The 21,594-nt window shown below is 39.1% G+C and overlaps 1 protein-coding gene across 1 annotated transcript in view; it reads left to right on the forward strand.

Moving 5' to 3' along the window:
- The window catches only part of DIP2C (disco interacting protein 2 homolog C), a gene marked incomplete at its 5' end in the record, with an annotated part of 146,133 nt that overhangs the window by 56,909 nt on the left and 67,630 nt on the right, over positions 1-21,594 (forward strand). Inside the window, 10 exons of the mRNA XM_035888412.1 lie at positions 6,770-6,893; positions 7,517-7,626; positions 8,969-9,071; positions 9,427-9,491; positions 11,330-11,423; positions 11,541-11,660; positions 12,460-12,574; positions 17,073-17,212; positions 18,805-18,941; positions 21,192-21,400. Of these exons, the coding sequence (XP_035744305.1) occupies positions 6,770-6,893; positions 7,517-7,626; positions 8,969-9,071; positions 9,427-9,491; positions 11,330-11,423; positions 11,541-11,660; positions 12,460-12,574; positions 17,073-17,212; positions 18,805-18,941; positions 21,192-21,400 (1,217 nt within the window). The remainder of the gene's footprint in view (positions 1-6,769; positions 6,894-7,516; positions 7,627-8,968; positions 9,072-9,426; positions 9,492-11,329; positions 11,424-11,540; positions 11,661-12,459; positions 12,575-17,072; positions 17,213-18,804; positions 18,942-21,191; positions 21,401-21,594) is intronic.

Here is a 21,594-nt window from a genome sequence, read left to right on the forward strand (position 1 = left end):
ATTGTAATGATAGAACAAACTGCGTGGTTTATTTCTTCTTTCCCTGCATTAATACCACTGAAATGCCTGTATCATGAACACTCACCCAGATTTTTATCACTAATCCTAATCCCTTGGATTATGGGCTATGTTCTTTCAGAATAGTGTTCCCCTCCAAATATTTTATGTTTCCCAAACATTAGCAAATATTATGTTCTATGCAACATCTCTTCCTTCAGACCTGCCACTTTCGTTGAAGTTGTCTGAAGCTGGAGTATTACAAATTATTTCATTGTATGCGTGATACGATGTGAATTGCAAACGATGTATCATAGAATGTGCCATCAGGGTAGATGATAGGGGATTTTTGACATGTCAAGTTCTAGTTCAAATAGTGATTTATTATTTCTCTTATGAAAAGATGTAAAATACGTTTTTGATTTCTTTTTCTTTAGATTTTTTAGGTTAATGTTTTTTTCTATTTGATGGGTGCCATGAAAATTACTATTATTCTGCTGTGACACAGTCAGGGGAGCTAATCAGTTTTAATCTTAGAATAACATTTTTGTCCTCCAAGCACATTCATAGTTATGCTCAATCACTTGCTGCGAACATATGAACAAAGCGATCGCACATATATCTTTATGGCCTCCTTGTCGTAGGTGGTGAGTATTTGTAGCAGGGTATGACATGAAAGCATGTAAAAATCTATTTCTCAGTCAAAACACTATTTCCTAGCCTGTTAGATTTAATGCTATGTGTGCTTCCAGCAGGCATTTCTGTGCCCTTCCAGATGCTGGTTCTGACAGTGTGACTGGGAGAATATGCCTGTGTATTGTCACAGGAAATCTGGAGATATCCGCTCCAGGACACTTGTTTTTCTTTAAAGGGTACTTCATATGGGGTAAAAACTGTTTTTCATGAGGTCTTTTTATTAAATCTTGAGAAGTTAGCTTATTAAAGCTTTAACAGTAGCCAGAGAGATGCATCTCTTTAAAGACCATGAAATTGTCCCAGTCTTGTCTTCCATTTGAGGGCAGAATTGTATTCCAAAGGAAATAACACTTTGACGCCTTTCCTAGTGTTTCAGGGCCTGAGATAAAAAGAGCTTTGTTTCCTCTCAGCTTTAGTCATCGTTGGGCTGTGGTGTGCCAGAAACACTGGAGCTCTACATAGTTTTGAACATCTTTTGACAAAGCATCTCTTTCTCCACTGGATTTAAAATATGCATAAAATGTTACAGATTTTCGAGTTGGTGACATAGTCTTCCAGTCCCTCCAAAGACTACAAGTTCCCTCAGCCCCACATGGGCCCCTGGTGCACATCGCTGGACCCCTGTAAGCCCGGTGCCCATCCTTCCCTCTTCATACACCTTGGCAGCTGGGCACTGAGCAGAAATCTTTGCTCAGTTGGCCACAGTGAATCTCAAATCCTTTAAAGTCTACGTTTTCTTTTTTCGAGTTTAGGAAATGGTAGTTTCCTAGAGAGCATACCACATTTCATGCGGTGTTCCCTGCCAAAAATAACTGTTGTTTTGCTTTCATTAAGACTTTTGGACACTTAAGACTGCTCATAGTTGCAGATTTCACGTGCAAATTACAGCCAGATACCAAAGCTCTGTCTGAGGAGACAGCTGATTTCTTCATCTTAAAGCTGGTTATGGAGATTGTATCTGCTTTGTGTTTAACTTTTATTAAGGGCTTTGATATTTTTGTTTTAAAAATAGAGGGTTTCCTTGATGCCTTTTCACTTTTGGTTCAGAACTGGTGATGCTTGGCCTTTACGTCTGGTGATTGCCCTATTTGTTCTTTACCAGCAATTTTTTATTAGGGTAAGAGAAATGGAGCTCAAATAAGCATTGTAACAGAAAACAAGATTAGTTCAGTCTGCGCTGCTTCGCCACATAATTCTCATTTTGAAAGCAGGCTGGGATTTGCAAGTGGACAGGAGTAACCTTTATCAGGCCAACCTTTGCACGGGCTGTCTCTTCCTTCCTTCCTTATTAGATAAGGACATGCACTCTCACTCGCAGAGAAAGGATCATAATTGTTTTCCTTCACACAGATACTCACACAAAGCATTATAGAGATGACATTAACAGCACGCTGAAATGCAACCACACATGGGATTTTTTTATCCTGACAATGAATTATCACTCTCTGCAGCAGGAAGAAGACAATTTGCCTCCAAGTACTGGTGAAAACCTTTAGGGAACCTTTAATAAAAGTCTTGAGAGAACCTTGAATGGTTACCTACAGCAGAGAGGATTTCCGGCTCGCTTCATCTGAAAGATTGATCTCTCTAGGTGTGTGCAGACATAGTCTGAAGCTGTGCAGACCTCATTTTTCATACCTCAGCAAGTGCTGTGCCTTCAAGAAATGTAAAATGATAGTTCCAAAGTCAGCAATTGGTCTCAAACCTCATGCTACAATACCTCAGCTCTGTCTTTTGCCTTCCACCTGCATTACGTGTCATTTCAAACTGTGAATTGTGGAGGATTTGACAATGAGCATCTCTGGCAAGTCTCTCCCTGTCTGCGGTTGGGACTGCGTTGGTCGAGTTGTATCACCTGGTCTCCACTGGCTCCCTGAGTTTTTTTCTACCCGCACAAAATTCAGCAAAATAAAGTGTTTGTGGCAAGTGGGGGTTGCCAAAGTAGCAGATTAGCATAAATTACCAAAATAGCAAATAACACTGATGACAAAACAGCATGTCCTGAAAATCTATTTCCTTTATGGGCAGGAGAGTGATTTTATTTAAGGGGGGAGGAGGATTTTTTTTTTTTGGCAGCAGATGATTTGTTTCCTTTTTTCTACTTACAAAACAGTTTTCAGCATTGCAGACATTTATTTTACATTACTCAAAAGGGATGCCGATAGCTTGTCTCTGAAATCTGAAATAATCAATGCCTTTAAAGTCAGTAGTCTTTTTTTACTGGCCCATATGGAAGCTTTGATTGCTTCATGCAAATGACTGCATTTTCAACTCAAAGTTCCTTTTTCAAACTTAAAAATTTTACCCAAGGTCCTCAACACCCTGCCCATGCTGAGGTACGAGGAACAGTGAAGGCTATTGTGTGTACGTGCTTGAGCGTGTAGGTAAGGTCGCAGTGTGCCTGTGGGATGTATAAGGTTCTCAGCTTCAGATGGTTTCAGATCTTCCACCTCCTGGCTGTCAGTCCAGCAGCTCATCACCACTTGAGTAGTTAGAAACAATTGTTTCTGTGGGGCAGCAGGTATCACAGGAGCATCTGCATGGGGCAAGGGATGTCGACCCCTTCTTCACGTCTCTGTTCTCTGCAGTACTTTTTGCTTTAAAGTCAGGATGAAGCCACCAGAAGCTGGCAGGAGGTGGTGATAACTAGTTAGGAGGTGTGAGACTGAGACTGGAAGCGGGAATGATGGACACAGACTAGCAGACTGCCAGAACAGCTTTGTTGTGTTCATACTCTAAGATCCTCAACTGGAGCTCCTATGGCCATTGAGAATAGTGTCTATCACAGTACCTCTTCTTCAGTGTCTTGATTTTCTTTTTTTCTTGCAAGGCAGGATTTAGTGTGGACACCAAGGGTATGGCATAGGACTTGAAAGTCTGTAAAATGCACTGGATATTTTCCACACATGGTGAAATTCTTCCAGTCTCCCATGGTAGTGTTGCGTCACGTAATTGTTAAGCCATGTTGTCCTTTCAAATGAAAGAATTAACTGTACAGACAAGAATGGGATGAAGATTTTAATGCTATTTGAGATAGGGATGCCCTGATGTAAAACATGCTGTTACTGGAAACTGTGACATGTGAGTGGATTGTATTAAGTAATCTATACATGATTCTGCTTGTGTGTGAACTACTACAAATTAATGAATAATATATATGTGGACATCCTCTAAACCAGTTGATATGGCATTAAGTGGAAGCATAGTCGTTCTTTCTTGTGTTATCTAAAAAAATGAAACTGTTAATACAAGTTTCCTTTTCCTGTTGCTTTGTTTTGCTATGAGAAGAGCTTGACAGATCATTTCTTAACTGATGCATTCCCCAGGGCCATGATATGCTGATGCTCTGAGGTACAAACTTTCTGCTGGTTTACGTATGTTAGATTTCTTAATGGAATTTATTAGGTTAGTTTCTGCTTATAAAGTCCTACATTAAATGGAATTTGATTGCTTGAGAATCAGCATTTTCTTGGTCTAGTCATGAAACAGGTTGCTAGCAGTCTTTTATAGGACATACATTTAAAACAACATTTTATTTTTAATTTAAAATTGAGAGTGATGCAGTTGCTGCATTCAGTTATGAAATTTGTATGCAAATTTTTTTTAGTTGGTAGTTAGAAATTCATACATATAAATACATTAGTAACCATTTTTAAGATTTAATTCAGTGGGAAATTTTGAGTAGTGGTCATATAGATCTGATATTATAAGAAACTGGTGACCTCCCTTTATATATGATAGAGCAGCAGGTCTCAGAGGCTGTGTCTTGCCCAAGGAGTGATGTTCTCCATGGAGCACTCCATCCCTCGTCTTCCTGCTGTTCCTTCCAAGGGACCTCCAAGGAGAGCCATCTCTCCTGCACTGTTCAGGCAACGACATTTTCTTCCATTGAGAAGACTCCCAGAGTGGACACCAGGTCTCACCCTAATGTGGAACCAGGATCAAGTTTGGCTAAGCACTTGTCCCAGAGGTTTGACAACATAGATAGGGACCAGCTAGCATAAGCGTCAGTGAGGACAGTAATGCTTGACAAAGCCCTTTTTGTCCTGGAGGCCCCCCATGCACAGGTACAGCAGGGTCGATGGCATGCTCCCCAAGATGTTGTTCATGGATACGCCAGTAGTATTCTCTGCTGTTCAAAGGGTACTCTCCTTGACTGTTTTTTTATTGGAAAAGATGATGCACAAACTTGATTTTAAAAAGCCTTCCTGAAAAAGTTCCTTGTCAATTTGTCCTGGTTTTATATGCATTCTGGTTATAGTAAGCAAAAGGGATGGAAGGAGTTACATAGCATAGTTTTGACGGAACAGTTTATTGTCCCACATTGTTTGCTCAGCTATCAAAGTTCTCGTAATTGGTGCCGTATACATATTTTGGGGTGGTATGGAAGACAAGTAAGCTTTTGTTTTTCCTCTGATCTTATCGCTTCCCAATTTTAGCTGGCTTTATTTGACTACATAAAAATTATATTAAAATTAATCAGATAGGCTTTGGGGTTTTCTTTCCATCATGCAGTTTTGCTTTGAATTAATCAATAGATTAAGGCAACTGTTCTGTATTTCTGGTTGCTTCCATGGTTAAGTGTGCTTTATGGTTGATTTGAAAGATACTTTAATTTGATCGTTTAAGACTCTGTAGGCTATTTTCTGTAGAATCATTCTGTGAAGAAGGGGTTAATACTTCTGTGTCCATTTATGGCTTTACTCTGTTGAAGAGCCTAGTGGATAGATGTAAAGTTCATGAAAGAATCATGACGACACTATACATAAAGCAGACATAATGCTGTAGAAGCACAGTATCTCTTAAAGAACAGCTATGGCCTAGACTTGAAAATCATTACATGACTTTTTAGCCTCACTGCCTATATCCCCTTGATGAAAGTAAAATGTAATGCGCTTTCTCTAATGGGCACTTGACTATCTGTAGTGCTCCTGAAATGTGTCTGTAACTACTCAATGAAATGGTTATTGACAAATCAGGTTAGATCAGCATAAATAGTGATACTGTCACCACTGCATGCCTATCATAACATCGTCAGGGTTGAAAGCTTTCTTCAGGTGGAAGCAACTATAACTTGTATTATTTCCTAGAATCATCACAGAATCACAGAATGGTTGAGGTTGGCAGAGACATCTGATGGTCATCTGGTCTAGCTCCAGGTGGCTTTTGAATATCTCCAAGGATGGATACTCCACAACCTCTCTGGACAACCTGTGCCAGTCACCCTCACAGTAAAAACTTGTTTCCTGATATTCAGAGGGAACCTCTTCTAATTCGGTCTGTGCCCATTGCCTCTGGTCCTGTCACTGGGCACCACTGGAAGGAGCCTGGCTTGGTCTTATTTACACCCTCCCTTCAGATGTTTGTACACATTGATGAGATCCCCCCTGAACCGTCTCTTCTCAAGGCTGAGCAGTCCCAGCTCTCTCAGTCTTTCCTCATAGGAGAGATTCTCCAGTCCCTTAATTATCATAGTGGCCCTTTGCTGGACTCTCTTCAGTAACTCCGTGTCTTGAACTGGACTCAGCACTTGAGATGTGCTTCACCAATGCTGATTGGAGGGGAAGGATGAGCATGTTGCCGGCTCACATTGAACTTGGTGTCTACCAGGACCCCAGGTCCTTCACTACAAAGCTGCTTTCCAGCCAGTCAGGCCCCAGCCCATGCCGGTGCAGGGGCTTGTTCCTCTCCAGGGGCAGGACTTTGCATTTGCCTTTGTTGAACTGTGTGAGATTCCTGACAGCCCATTCCTCCTGGGGTCCCTCGGGATGGCACAACCCTGTGGCCTGTCAGCCGCTCCTCCCAGCCACACGCTGTCATTTCTGAAGAGACATGAGACCAGGCGCCATCTGAGGGCTTCAGTTCTATTTATGATTTATGTTGTTACAGACAAGAAGATATCTAGGTTGTGGAACTCCTTTGTCAACGTACAAATGAGTTTTGCTAATCAGCTAAGTTGTTTCAAGGAAAGAGACTGTTTCCCTCTTAAGATAATGTGCCAAAAGACAACAACATTTTCAGCCTGTAATCACTTCTAATCAGTTCTGTGTATTTCTTTTATTTTGTCATCTCTTAGGATGCAGGAAGTCAACAAATAGGCTTTTTGCTTGGAAGCTGTGGCGTTACTGTGGCCTTGACTAGCGACGCATGCCATAAAGGACTGCCTAAAAGCCCCACAGGGGAAATACCACAGTTTAAAGGTAAGGTAACCCTTGCTTATCGTGGATATCACGGGTCATTTCCTGCAATAACAGTCATTGCACTTGTTTAGTTGTAGTGGGTAAGGATCAGGCCCCTGCTGAAACACTGGAGCAGCCCTGGCTGCTGGGACGTGGTTGCCCTGGCTGTGTGTCACTGTCTGGTGGACATTGCTGCTCCCGCCTCATGGCTGCCGAGCGGTACAAGTGCTTCTGGTCCAGTTCTCCACTGGCTCAGCCAGGCTGCTGAGATCATCTGCGGCCACAATGAAATTAAACCAACAGGCTTAGGACTGTAATAGATGAGAAGCACTCATACGATTCAGTCCTACAGCTAAGTACTAGGGACAGTAACCTCTGACAGGAGAGTGGTAATAAACTACTCGGGTCAATAACAGCTTAAACACCCCAGCCTTTCTTCAGGTATTGTCTGAGAAGGCCATGATAGCCATGTTAAAAAAGCAGTTCTGGAAAATCTTATTTCCCATGCTATGCTGAGGTTTAAAAGAAACAGTGTTTAGGTCATAGTGACACAGGCATTTGGGAAGAAAAACTAGCAGAGAAGAATTTTGTCCTGTCTTGTCTGGCAGAAACTCGGCAAAAACTGACTTTTCTTTGTATCTCAGGCTGGCCAAAACTGCTGTGGTTTGTCACAGAATCTAAACACCTCTCCAAGCCACCTCGTGACTGGTTCCCACACATCAAGGATGCAAACAATGACACCGCTTACATTGAGGTGAGTTAATGAAGATGCATCTTCTCCTCGAATCATTGCATATGGCACTTCTGGATTAGGTAAACATCATTATTCATTCACTAGTCACAGAAGCAAAGAACATCCTGTTTTAGCCTGTTAATAAGTACTATTTTCTAATAAATTATACTCGATATTGATTTCAGAAAAGTTAATGAAATGCTAAATTGCATTTTGGGGGTTTCTAACATTAACATGTTTATGTCATCTATGTGGCTGCCACAATATTGTATTAAACTTGCCTTGACCGATTTCAGTCTTGTTCACAGTGTGAGCTTGCCCACTAACCTTGAGATGGATAGACGGCAAGTTTCTCAGTGAAGCTTCAGTTCTCATATCACAACCTTCAGACCCTTTGAAAAAGAAGGAACTTCTTTTTCAAATGCTTGTCTATGTCTTACTGCTTTGTGAGTCACACTCCCTCCCAAAAGACCAGCATCATGAAGGGAAAATTAGCGATGCTATTAATTTTAATTTTTCTCTTTTATTTTTTCCATTCTTTTTTCCTACTTCTGCATAGACTCAAATGCCTCGAATTCAGTGATGTTAGTATTGAATTTAAATGATTATTCAAAGGGAATAAGTTCAAGTGAATGGAGCAAAGGTATTTCCTATGTTCACTGGGCTAGAGAAGCAGAGATGCCTCCATTTTCAATCTTGCTGCTCATCTTCGTCATGGAGAAAGATAAATGTTTAGTTTACTTTAATTGCCACTGATGGTTTTCAGACTCTTGCATAGTCGCAAAAATTACTGCAATCATCAGCAATGATCTCCTACCTCTTTTATGCTGCTTTCTCATGACTCTCTCATACTCTTCTGATCAAAGAGCTTGTGTCTTTCAGACTGTATATGTATAGATTATTATAACAGCACCCAGCGAGGATTCTACGGTCAGGTCTTATCCCATGCCTTACAAGACACAGAAGGGAGAAGCTCAGGTTTATTGGTTGGCCTATAAAACCTAACACGTGAACACTGAGCAGACTGAACTAGGTTATTCTCTGCTAAATCTAGCCAGTCCTTTAGTCATTAATGTGATCAGAATTGTTCAAATTATTTTTCCATAATGCCTGTATTCAAACAGCAGATAGATTTCTGATATCAAGCCTGGGAAGCTTCAGTCAAAAAAAGAAAGCCTATCTGAAAAAAGTGTCTTTTAATAAAAAAAGCCTCCCAAACTCACCAATACTGTTGCTTTCTTAAAATAGAGTCATTAGACGTGTCCATCATTCACCTGCATGGGAAACACTTTAAACATAGCTATTAAGTAACAGAAATAGGGCAACTATTGCACATTGACTTGCCCTGCTTATTTCTTTTTAGTACAAAACATGTAAAGATGGAAGCGTGCTTGGGGTGACCGTGACAAGGATTGCACTGCTGACGCACTGCCAAGCTCTGACCCAGGCATGTGGATACACAGAAGGTATGGAGTTCACTTCCCTTGCTTTCTCCTTAAAATCAAGTGTGAATTGTAATTTGTTCCTCATCAGGCTCCTGTCTTATGTTTTATGTAGATCTGTGTCAAAGGCTTCTAGATTTAAAAAACTGGTTCTTTTTTTTTCATTGGTTTTAGAAAATATGTACACGTTTAAAATATATTTGTGAGAGCTACAAATAATGTCCTAGCCAATACAAATCCTGCAGTGGAGACTTGCTATGAAAGTTAAACTTTGAGGTCATCAGTCATGTTATACTGAAGCTTCCTTCCTTTGACTGGGTTTGCCTTGAGTCAATGCCATGTTCTAAAAAATAAACTCTGTTTTGTTTTTGTTGGACAGCTGAAACAATTGTGAATGTATTAGATTTCAAGAAGGATGTTGGTTTATGGCATGGGATTCTCACAGTAAGTGTGTTTTTTTATTTTGTGTGAGTATTTGAAAATAAACTGACCTAATATGCTTATTGCTATCACAAACTGGGATGTCCTACAGTTTATTCTAGTACAAATTTTTCTGCTTTGAAAGCAAAGACTATGTGACTTAAGCCTGTGATCTTCTCCTAGTGCACTTATCCATAATGAACACAGTAAAGTGGTGAATGTATTTTTATGCATCGTGTCAAGTACTCTGGCCCCATTCCTGCCATGTTATTCTGATCTTACTGATGCATGATTTTGAGATCAGACTTTATAGCAGAAACAAATTAAATTAATACTTGCCTCTGTAAGAATATGATCCAGTGGTCTGGCTATGTTGCCATTGGCTAGCATCTCTACCAACTCCCCCCAACAGATGGTTTTCATAACATTAAAGTATTTCTGATACCTTAAATTGCATAAATTGTCTAGTTGTTGTCTGAATGTGTTCCTTGATTGACATGGAAGACAACTGACATATTTTTAAGGATTGTTTCTAAAGATGCTGCTGCAGTCAATGACTGACAAAATGCTCACTATTCATTGATGATCTTAAGAACAGATATCAAGTTTTGAAGGGTTGCTGTTTGGGGGTCCCAGGATGTACAGGCCCTACATGCTATGATTCCCAGGGATCCAATATACTTTTCCCGTGCAGTGTTACACTGTTCTTAATATCAAAGGGTAGTAATAACACTTCTGAAGCAGAAATGATCTATTGGGCTTAACGCCCATAAGTATCTCACGTTAAAAACCCATCCTTCTCGCTGAAGTTGAAAGCAAGCATCTAATAGAGCTTTTCTATACCTTCCTTTGCTATTATTCTTGGTATGAACTTCATTTTTTTCATGACTTATCTGTAAGTGCTTTTCCTGTACCTACGCTTGTGCTAGACTGAAAGGAGAACTATCTTTTGCAGTTCTACAAGTGTTTAGATGACTAATCCACTGGGGCACTTAATCTTTCTTAAGCCTAGGTTTTCCAAAACAAATACTGTATACTGAGCTGCTACGAGTGGAGATGTGTTGCCCTCGGAACATGTTTCTAGATGGTAACAGAAGTAAAGCAACAGCTCCTTTACAAGGCTGTTTGTTTAGCAGTAACACTGAGAAATCACTAAAGCAATCAACTGCCTCAGACTGAGAGATTGGTTTTGGATCTGTCACTGGTTTCACTCAGCTGCTTTTTCTAAACTTCCTGCAACTTCTCATACCCTTGTTGAAAATATTGGAATTGGCCCACCTGGAGAAAGACTAAAACTTCTTCACTCATTTTCTGTTAAAATAAGTGGATCTCTACTTAATCTGTGACTCCAATTTCTCTGTCTACTGTCTTTTAAATAATTAGTGCCCCACTACCATTAGTAGTTTTTCAGTCTTCACAGAGACGGATTTCTTTAGACAGATACATTGCTGTTGCTTGTCCTTTTGAGTAAAGAATCTTCAAATGTACTTAAGTTTAGCAGGCTTAGGGTTAATATTAACCTACACAGCAAACATGCAAACATTGTTCATCCAATGTTTTTTTGTTTTTTCTATTAGAAGTGAGTCACTTAAAGTATGAACAGAAAGAAAATCTGTTTCATTTTTTTCACTATTGCTTCAAAGTTATGATCTGATTAGTCTAAATCCTTAATCCTTAATTAAAGCATTAGAAAATGGGGGTCTGTTTCATCTTAATGTAGATAGCTAGATAGGAAAAGATAAATGCCAGCATTGACAACAGAACAAGCATAGAGTGATTTGCATAGATTCCCCTGCCCATAACGCAATATAAATAATTGCCACGATTGTTGTATAAAACCCATTTATCTTACTTGATTTCAGAGTGTCATGAACATGATGCATGTTATAAGTATTCCATACTCCTTAATGAAAGTGAATCCACTGTCATGGATACAAAAAGTCTGTCAATACAAAGGTAAGGAACAAGAATATACAAAAGTATGCTTGATAGTCAAAATCAAAAGTACGAATTGATAATAGAGCTGTATAGCTTTTATATGGTGTGTTAGTAATCTTTCCATTCTTATTGCAGCAAAAGTTGCCTGTGTAAAATCCAGAGACATGCACTGGGCATTGGTGGCACATCGAGATCAGAGAGACATCAACCTTTCCTCACTGCGTATGCTAATAGTGGCTGATGGTGCAAACCCATGTAAGCTATGCTTCTGCAGTCCAGCAGAGAATAGGAAGTGTTTTCTGTCTTGCCTTTACAGTTTCAATCTTCAGTCATCTTAGCTTAAAATATTTACAAAGTATAGGGTTTGCCTACTGTAAACTATGTGATATTCATGGAAATAGTTATTAATTTTGGATTTTTTAAAAATGTTTTTTTCTTTAGCTAATCCTGAAGCAAACTTGATATTCCACAAAACATAAGTTGCAGTAAATCCCTTTTTTTTTTAACATAACAGTCATGCATAAAGACTGAAGTAAATAACCTTAAGCTATAGAAAGGATCAGAACATTTCTTCTGAATGATGGCACTCAGATGCAGAAGTAACTAAGAATTTTAGAGGAATACTTATACTACTCCAGAGAACCACATCTGAATCACTTCATGACAATTAATCATGTAAACTGTTTCTCTATACTATTTAACCAACATATAGGTGTTCTGCTTGTTTGTAGTAGTTTGCTTTGAGTTTCTGAATTAAATCTTTAATTATTTGCCTCATCCTGAAAAAGAAAACTGTAATGGCTTTTATACTTAAGCATAATGGAAGGACTCTATGCTCAGAAATTAGTCTTTATTCTCTGTATTTATACACAACTGTATATACATATATATAGTTGTAGCAGCTATAACTTCTTTCCCAGTGGACATGGGTCCTTTTTAATTCTTTTTTTCCTGAAAAACCTCTGTATTCAATAGTAAGTTTGCAGTTTGAACAGCATCACTTCAGAAATCAGATTATTTTTCTCCTCTGATTTTTTTTTTTTCTTTACCCCAGGGTCTATTTCTTCCTGTGATGCATTTCTCAATGTCTTCCAAAGTAAAGGTCTAAGACAGGAGGTCATTTGTCCCTGCGCTAGTTCACCGGAAGCTCTCACTGTGGCTATTCGAAGGTACTGTGTTACAGCAGTGGAAACAGACCCACTATAGAATATATGTGGTAATTTGAAAAGAAATTAAAAATAGTTTCAAGTATGAATCTGTATACTTAACTTCTGAAGGACATTTTTAGTTTTGATTTGGTTTATGTCCAGAGAAGACATACAAGAAGAATTTGTAGAGTAACAATTTAATTCAGAGTGCTTTATAATATAGTTCCCATTTCTGTAATTTTATCCAATTTTAAATGAAATAGACTGAAATGCAAAAGCTAATTCTGTAAAAAGAAGTGGAAAAATGCCAACATAAGCATAAAATTAATTAATATGTGGGAATTTAAGTGGAGTTGCTATCGAGGAAAATCATGCTTTGAAGTAGTCTGTTCAAAGAGAATTGTGACATTCTGCAGGTTGGTATTGGCTGACTGGCACTTTTTAACCATTCATAGACTCTCAGTAATCATCTGGAAATGCCCTTTGAGTCTGGGGGATTTGTGCCTAGAAATAAAATTGGTAAATTCTAATAAAACTATTAAGCCTTATGTGCATGAATGTCAGTATGCAGCAGCCACCTGTCGTGAGTGTTGTAACACATAGTAAATGTCTGTTTTGGCAGAGTTTTCCAAAAGCTATACCTTGAACAGTAGGTACTTTGTTTTTAAGTTCAGATTTCTGCAGCCATCTATAATTGTTTCACATGTTAAAATATGCAGTATAAAAGTGTAAAGTACTGTAAGAGCATTAAGTAAAATACTTCCTGCCACAAAGTTTAAAATATACTGTCCAAGTGAAATTTAACTAGATTTTCAATTAGCTTTCCAACAAAACATCACAGGAAGAAAGACATGAGGCCAAGAGTGTGGTTGACTTTCAGCCACCTCATTATTAGCTTAAAACATCTGAAAACTATCCATCAGGGACTTATCCTGTCCAGGTTAGTTGTCCTTCTGTGAACTACAGGATCTCAGAGAGCCCTTCATTCAGCTCCACCAGCCTGTTCTCAGCTTTATGCCAAGGAGTATGTTGTTTTTCCCTTGGGATGGGTTCCCTGCCATAGGCTGTGCAGCCCTTCTCTCCCTTGGAATGAGCTCTTGCTTATAAGTGCGGAGAGGAAGTGGATGGGCAGCGGGCGTCGCTTGTGCTGAGCACTGAATAATGAGAGAGGGTTTTCATTTCCTGTGCTAGCCCTGGAAAATCTGCCCCAGACCGCAGGTTATGAAGCAGGAGAACTCACTGCATGTGATGGCTGGCGTGCCCTTTCTAGACTTAAACTCTGTGCTTGTAGCCATCTGAAGCACTAGAGATTCATTTTGAAATTAACCAGCATTGAGAGCTTACATAAAAAAAAATTATTAGCACATAAAATAGTGGATAATTCCAAAAAAAAAAAAAAAGGCATTTTTATCTTCAGTGCCTCACTGTGTAATTACAGAGCAGTTCTTACTGTAGTGAATGTTACTGAACACGTATCTCCTTTTTTGAAGTCTGTTTAATGGTAGGATAATACCAGCTGAACTCGGGAGCTTTAGTATTTTTCATTTGATTCAAGCCACGTCCACTGACAGTAAAGTCGTTATCATACAGGTTCCAAAGAGTTATAGCTGAAGTATGCATTAAAATGACTCCCTGCAGAGCACAGATCCAGAGAGCTCCCTGTTAATGCTCCAACTCTTTCAAAATCTATGGTGTGTTTTTACTGATCCTCCTACAAGGAGGAGTCACAAAACCAGTTCTCAGTTGAAATACCCTTATAGTTTAGAAAAAGACAGTCAGTAATAGATTAATAGGTACTTTAGCCGTAGAGCTGAATCATGAAGCCTAATATTTACAGGAACGTGCCATGCAAATAATTCTTTATGGTATTCCACTTGGGTTTATGGCATATTAGTCTGAACCCACTTGCTTAAAGGAGAGCAAAAGTTTAACAACAGGTCTTTTCCCCTTTGAATGACTGGCAAAAAATAGTGGTAAAATAGATTGTGTCTGTAAATGGCAGTAGTAACTGTTCTCAAAATGCTCTACAGCTGCTCAGTATGAACAAATCAGCTCTGAAGTAGATGTACATAGTCCCTCTTTCATGGTTAAGGAGACTAAAGGGTAGGTTTGGTGGTTTAAGCTAAATTTACTTAGTATGTGAAATAGGTGGAATTACACCTTGCTTTCGTTGCGCCTACCTTAATCAAAGGATTTATCTTTGTCTAGCAAGCAGTCTTAGAGAATTCTGAATCCAGTATTAGAAATACTGAATATGTAAAGAAAATCAAGAACATGAACTTTGAAATAAATTATAAATACATTGGAATGAGGTTATTTATATCTCATTTTCTTTCCAAGTGATTTCTCTCCTTCTTCTTGGCAGAGATACTTGGTTTAGGGTTGTTCCCATGTGGGTATCATGCGCAGGACAAAGATAGATACCATATATTGCAGGATTGTTGCTGACAAGATGCTTTCTAAGAGAATTTATAGGTGTTGTGAGGTGCTTGGCTCCCCACCTCACTCCTCCATCCTGGTCCTCCGACTGTATTCCCATTTGGTGTCAGATAGCTATAGTTGCCTGCAAGAGGAGACTCAAGCACGGTTAACTGGTGTCTCATTCAAGGATCCAGGATCTCAGACTACCAGAATACCAAAAGTACTCTGAAATAGCAGCTCTGAAATGCCTGTCCTGTGGACTCCAGGTCCTTGGTGCTGACTCTTTCCTTCTGCATGCCTGCTTACATTGCGCGGCGCTTCTTGCTAACCCAAGCCGAGCTGTTCTCTCAAGCCAGGCCACAGCAGTGCAGCTCTGTAGACAAGTCCCCCATCATGATCCTAGCAGGCCTGGTGCCTCCGGCTTCCCTCCCTGGCACCCTGGCCTGCTACACAGCCACTGTCTTTCAAAGCTGCACCCGCTCTTCTTCTTAGCAGCCTTTGGATGTGATAAGTAATGCAAGGAAATGTATGTGATGGAAGTCTAGGTGGCCTCTCCTCCTAGGAGGCTGTGAGAAGCTGCGTGTGCCTGCAGGAGACCTTTCTTCTCACGAGCAGTAAAATGTGTGTTTTGGGGAGCAAGGGTGAGAGGAAGTTGATCAATAATGTCACTGAAAGTTCCTTTTACATGATGGGAATGTTATTTATCACAGCTGCTTGTTTACTAGCGCCATTTGTTATGCTCTAATGCATTTTCAAGCGTGCCCACATCCTTCTTTGTTGACAATGTCACTTGAGAAATATGCCTCGTAAAACCTATTAATTGAAATTTATAGTGCCGGTCACTGCAAGGCTTACGTGAGCGTGGTGGCTAAGGCCCATCTAGTATTTCAAGCACAGTGGAGGAGAAATGTCACATAAAAGGACATTAGCTGTTAAAAAATAGTTGTGTTATGATGGACTATTTAGGAAAAATGCAGAATCTGGAACTAAATATTGGCTGTTTTATCCATCTTGAAAATAGCTGGAGTCTGGCTGCTCTACATGGATACATTATCCACGCTCAAATCAGCATCACATTAGCTTCCGGTTTTGCGTTTTAAAATGCAGGACAGTGTAAGAATCTTTCCAGACATGAAAAGCCCTGACATATTCCCTTGACTTAATAACTTGCATACATCAACATTCATTTGCTCAAGCCACACTCTGCATACGTGTAATTCCATCCACTGATGCAGCAGGCGGTTTTATATTGAAACAAGTTGACAGACAGCTTGTGCTGATGCTGTGGAATTGTACAGCATGTCGACAGTGGATCTGGGCAACTGAGGCGTTACAGAGAGGCTGCATCCACAACATTTTGCCTGTGACCAGTGAAGGTGTAATTTGTTTTAATTTTTATGGGGTAAATTAGACTAGGAAGAAATCAATTATATGCACTAAAATAAAGATGGTAAAGTCCTTGCAACTTCCACAGATACTTGGCAGTGAACCTATTACAACCTAATTTCTTCTGTTTAGTATTTTTAAATGCTTACGTATTGGGAGTGGGAAGTCATGTCTGTGGTTTAAACACAGCATACTTACATTCTAATCTTGGCTTTGAAACCAGCGTGCTAGAGTTAGGCTTTTAGTCTGGCAGGTGAGTTTGGTTTCCTAGGTTGCTCCAAAGTGGGTGATATACAGAGAGTTTATGAAGTTATTTACTGATCAGTTCCAAATATTTAGAGTGCAGTTTCCTTCCACATCATCTGCACTGCCTTTCAGTATTTTTAAAACAAGACAAAAGGCCTTTACTTGGGTAATCAAACAATCTTTATAAATCTGTCAGAAAATTAAATACAACCTGTTTGGGGTAAATATTAGGTGCTACTTTCATCTCTGCAGCCCCATATATGTCAGTGGCTACTGAATGGGATAGTTGACAGACATAATTACTGAGAAATGACTGAAAAACAGGATTCTGTCAGGTCTAGCAGGGGAAAAAAGAAGGAATTTTAATCTCTCAAATAAAGGATTATTTGCAATAGTAATCCATTAAAAATAAGAAAATGCGTATGTCTTCCTGATGATGCATTGATGTTATAACCCATGGTTGCAGGCCAACAGATGACAGCAATCAGCCACCAGGCAGGGGAGTTCTGTCCATGCACGGTCTCACTTACGGAGTGATTCGAGTGGACTCTGAAGAAAAGCTTTCTGTTCTGACTGTCCAGGATGTTGGTTTAGTGATGCCAGGAGGTAAGGAACTTTCTTTGAAACTTACTATGATTCATCATTTTAAGTAATTAGCTGTAAAAAGTCATAGGTGGGCATACTTTGCTGTTAGACAGCAAGCTTTGGGATTAGAATGTGTACTTAAAACATTTTAGTCCAAAAGCATTACCTTGTACAACTTGATAGTTTGGAAATCCCAGGGTTTCTTCTCTGTACCTCCGTGGCTGTCTTCACTCGTGTTAGCAGTGTGCTTTAAACAACCTGTTACCACATCAGAACATTCATTCCTTAACTGTGAGATACTGGTACAGAAAATAAGAAAGTTGGATTCTGAAGTGTGGAGGCTGTAAATATCCATAAGCCTGACCCAGATGAGACTCAGTAGTGAAAGTTTTCATAACCTATGCTAAGGATCAACAAAATTGCTATCTGAAGTCTTGCAAAATGTTTTTCCAAAGATCTTGTGCTATTACCCAGATATTAGAAAGAGGAGGTATGACTGAAGAGTTCGTGTTGATAAATTCAAACTGAAGCCAGTGCTGCTAAAGATAAAGATAAGATTTTTCATGAGAGCTAGATTTTAAATGAGATGTTATAGAGACTAGGAAAGGATAATACTGTAGTTTTTCATAAGAGGATGCCTGATATGCACCAAAGAAATAAAACATAATGATGCATCTTATAAAATTTCAGTTGAACAACTTAAAATAAAGGAAGATAAGATTGGTTGTTGTCTAATAGTTATTGTATATTATTATAGATATGCCATCTTACACTTCATACTACGATCTGATCGTTTTAGTAGGACTACATGCTCCTGTTTATCCTCAGAGTAAAAGAAAGGTCATTCAAGATTCTTTACACTTGGCTTTAAAAGACATGCTGATTCATTTTTGGTCTCCCTTGTTCATCATATCCTCTTTCCAACTGCAAAATCTACACATGCTGGATTCCTGCTCCAGGGATTGTAGCTAAAGCAGCGTACTTGATTCTGACTCACATGGCTCATGCGTAAAACAGTGCTTCTTCCTCAGACCAGTGCTTCCTAATCCCTCCTGTTTAGCTCTTGCTGTCTCTGCACTCCTGTAAGACCGGTGAGAGGGACCCTGAGCTCTGATAAATTCTTAATAAAAGAGCCATACTAGTCTCCTAGAATATCTTGATCTTTCATATGTTGTTACTTGCTACTTTGTGAGAGGTAGATTTCCTGGTTGCCTGCCTCCCTGGCAGTATAATTATTACCAAGAACTCCATTAGCTTATTTCATTTTGCACTGACTGCGGCAAATCTGGTCTTCAATATGCAAAACTGGGCATACGATCACATTTCACAGCAATATTACAAATTTTAGAGAGCAAGGCAAATTAGGTTTTGTTATCAGTGTAAAGACTGAGTTTACATAAAGATCTTTGCATTTTTGGTGTAAGTATTATTTATAATATAAATAACATTTGATAATGTTGAACACCTTAATGTTTGAGAAACTGATTGTTAGACAGTAGAGTCTACATATAATTTATTTATGTCAACTCCACCATGGTGTCTTTCCCACAGCATTTATATTATTCTGTAGTTCATTTTATAATATTTTTTAAAGTCCTTTGCTCTCCCTCTAGCTATAATGTGTTCAGTGAAGCCAGATGGAATTCCTCAGCTCTGTAAAACAGATGAAATAGGAGAACTTTGTGTATGTGCTATTGCGACGGGTACATCATATTACGGACTCTCGGGCATGACCAAAAATACTTTTGAGGTAAGCTGTACAAAAAATGCTATATAAAATCCTTCCCTTTTAACTTTTTCTACTTCAGGATAATATTTCACATAAAATATTGATGGCAATAATATCAGAATAGCAGTAATAATTAATGCTTGTGGCTTGGGACCTTAGGTACTCTAGCCAGATAATCTGCACTGAAGCTCATTTAATTAAGTGCAATAGCAGATCTTTATGTGGGTTTAGTTTTGGCTCTGAAGAGCTTTTACTTTGATTTTGAAAGAAGGTAGCAGGGGCTGAAACAATCAGAAGGAAAGGAGGAAGACAGACAAAGTTCAAAAGGTAATACTGTACAAGTCTATGAGCTAGCTATGTGCAAAATTTGATTGTTGCAAACAGTAGGAAGGCTGCTGGGTATCTTTAAAAAGCAATTTCCGACATTTCCACAATGCAGCCAGCATTAAAGGCTTGCATTTATACAGAATCCTGACAGATATAGTCTTCAAGAGATATCTGAATAGCAAAAAAACCTTTTCCTAATTAGTCCCCACTTGCTTTTGTTTGAATTGCCTTAGTTAAAAGCTTTTTTACTTTGTGGAACGTTTTCCAGTAGGTTTCAGCTCCAGTGCAGACAGCTGTATTGATAGCTTTGTTGTATCTGCTCACTTGTTATCATTAACTTCTGCTGAAGCCAATATGAAAGGCTGAACAAATCAGAGAAATACTTACAGAATTTGAGCTGAGATTTTTATTAAGTTCTGATCCTTTCCTCATTTAATATTTGAGAAAAAAGTTAAGAAAAATACATTTGCATTTCCCTTAACAAATGCTCTGATGCTATCGTTTTTAATAGACCAAACATGACTAATATCTCCTGCAAAATGCAGATCTGAATGTTGTAAACACTGTACATTAAATAATTAATGGAGACTAGTAGATACGATTCTCCATCCTGCTATTGAAGCCAGGAATCCTACTATGCTATTGTGATCTGATATTTGTTGATAGCTGGTTACTGTGCTACAAGTACAATTGGCAATACTCAGTGTGAATGGTAATCCCAGATTTGACATATTTCAGGGTAGAAAGGCACTTTGTTCATTTTGTAGTACCTGCTGTAATTGTAAAATCATTCATAATTCATAACTGGGTCTGCAGTTTAACAGCATATTTAGACTGATTCAGACTTATTCCTAATGGTAAGCAGATAAACTGCCATTGAGTGACCGGGACCACGCATTTTTAAAGTTAAGCATGTTCTTAGGAGCCCTCCAAGTGGGCCTCTTTTCTGTTTTACTGTGTAATTCTTGTTGCGGGTATTAGAGAGTCAAAGAGTTTTGTGTTTCTGAAATGAATTATGGCTGAGGATGTATAAGCATTAAATCTGTTCAATAAGAATCATCCATGGGCATCTGGCAGCAGAATTTGACCTTTCTTTTTAGATGAGGCTTGAAGGACACTCTATTGCCATGATCTTCCACTTGCCATTATATTAAATAACTTGCCTTTAGACTGTTTCAGTTTAAAGAAGTGACGGTAGGAAAGTGTGGTTGGGTCAGAATGCAGCTCAAAGTAGCTCACGTGCCAGAAGGATAACGCTGTGCTAGTTAGGATAGGAAAAGTGGTAGAAATCTATCCTGTGGAAGTCATGTATGCACTTGGTGTTCAAACATTTAGAGAGACTCTGTATAGGGCTGTATTTTCACTTTCAGACATGCTACAGAAGGCATCATCATTGGTATTGTGAGGACTTAATTGACCTTAGATAAAAATGTGGTCAGCTGCAAGAGTCATTAATGTACAGCACCTTAAAATAGCTTCACTTTTAGCCTGCTGATTTCTCGATACTGTGCTGGAAATGAGCATGAGGTACTGAAAAGAACCTCTACTGTAATGCTTGCGATTTAATCTCTCAGGTAACCTATACACAGAATCTCACGTTAGCTGCATTCTGCACAGCATTTTTTTTGTTGTTGTTGTTCAGTACTGTTTATGTTAATTTTTTTTTTTTTTTAAGGTCATAAATGATTTATAGAGCCACGGTTAGGGAAAATGTGTATGGTAAACAGAGTGGGATTGAATTCGCTGGAACTCAGGTATTGAAAATTACACACACTAATCTAGGAGTTTCCTGACACTCCCTTTACGGTCAGTGAAGAGTAAAGAGCATCACCAGCGACCTATCTACTTTATTCTAGAAGAGCCATCTGAGAGAGCATGCCTGAAATATTTCACAGCATGATCTCTGTGTATAGAATTGAAGACCTGTGTTTCTCTGTCTTACAGGTGTTTCCTATGACCAGCTCTGGTGGCCCTATTACTGAATATCCTTTCATAAGGACTGGACTACTAGGCTTTATAGGACCAGGTGGACTTGTCTTCGTTATTGGCAAAATGGATGGTTTGATGGTTGTCAGTGGAAGAAGGCATAATGCTGATGACATTGTAGCAACAGCACTGGCCGTGGAACCAATGAAGTTTGTCTACAGGGGAAGGTGTGATCCTTTCTTTCCTTAGATTGTAGAAATCCTTATTTTCCTTAGACCAGATGTAAGTGACCCAAAATGCTTTCAGAAGGTAGTGCCTAATCTGCACTGGGCTTTCTGAACGTTGCTGATATCAGTAAGATAGCAATGGGACGGAATTTCTTGGCAGTTTCCCTAACTTTCTGTTTATACGGCTTAGCCCA

Source organism: Egretta garzetta, unplaced genomic scaffold (genome assembly GCF_000687185.1).
Source record: "Egretta garzetta isolate BGI_Z169 unplaced genomic scaffold, ASM68718v1 scaffold181, whole genome shotgun sequence".
Taxonomy (NCBI): Eukaryota; Metazoa; Chordata; class Aves; order Pelecaniformes; family Ardeidae; genus Egretta; species Egretta garzetta.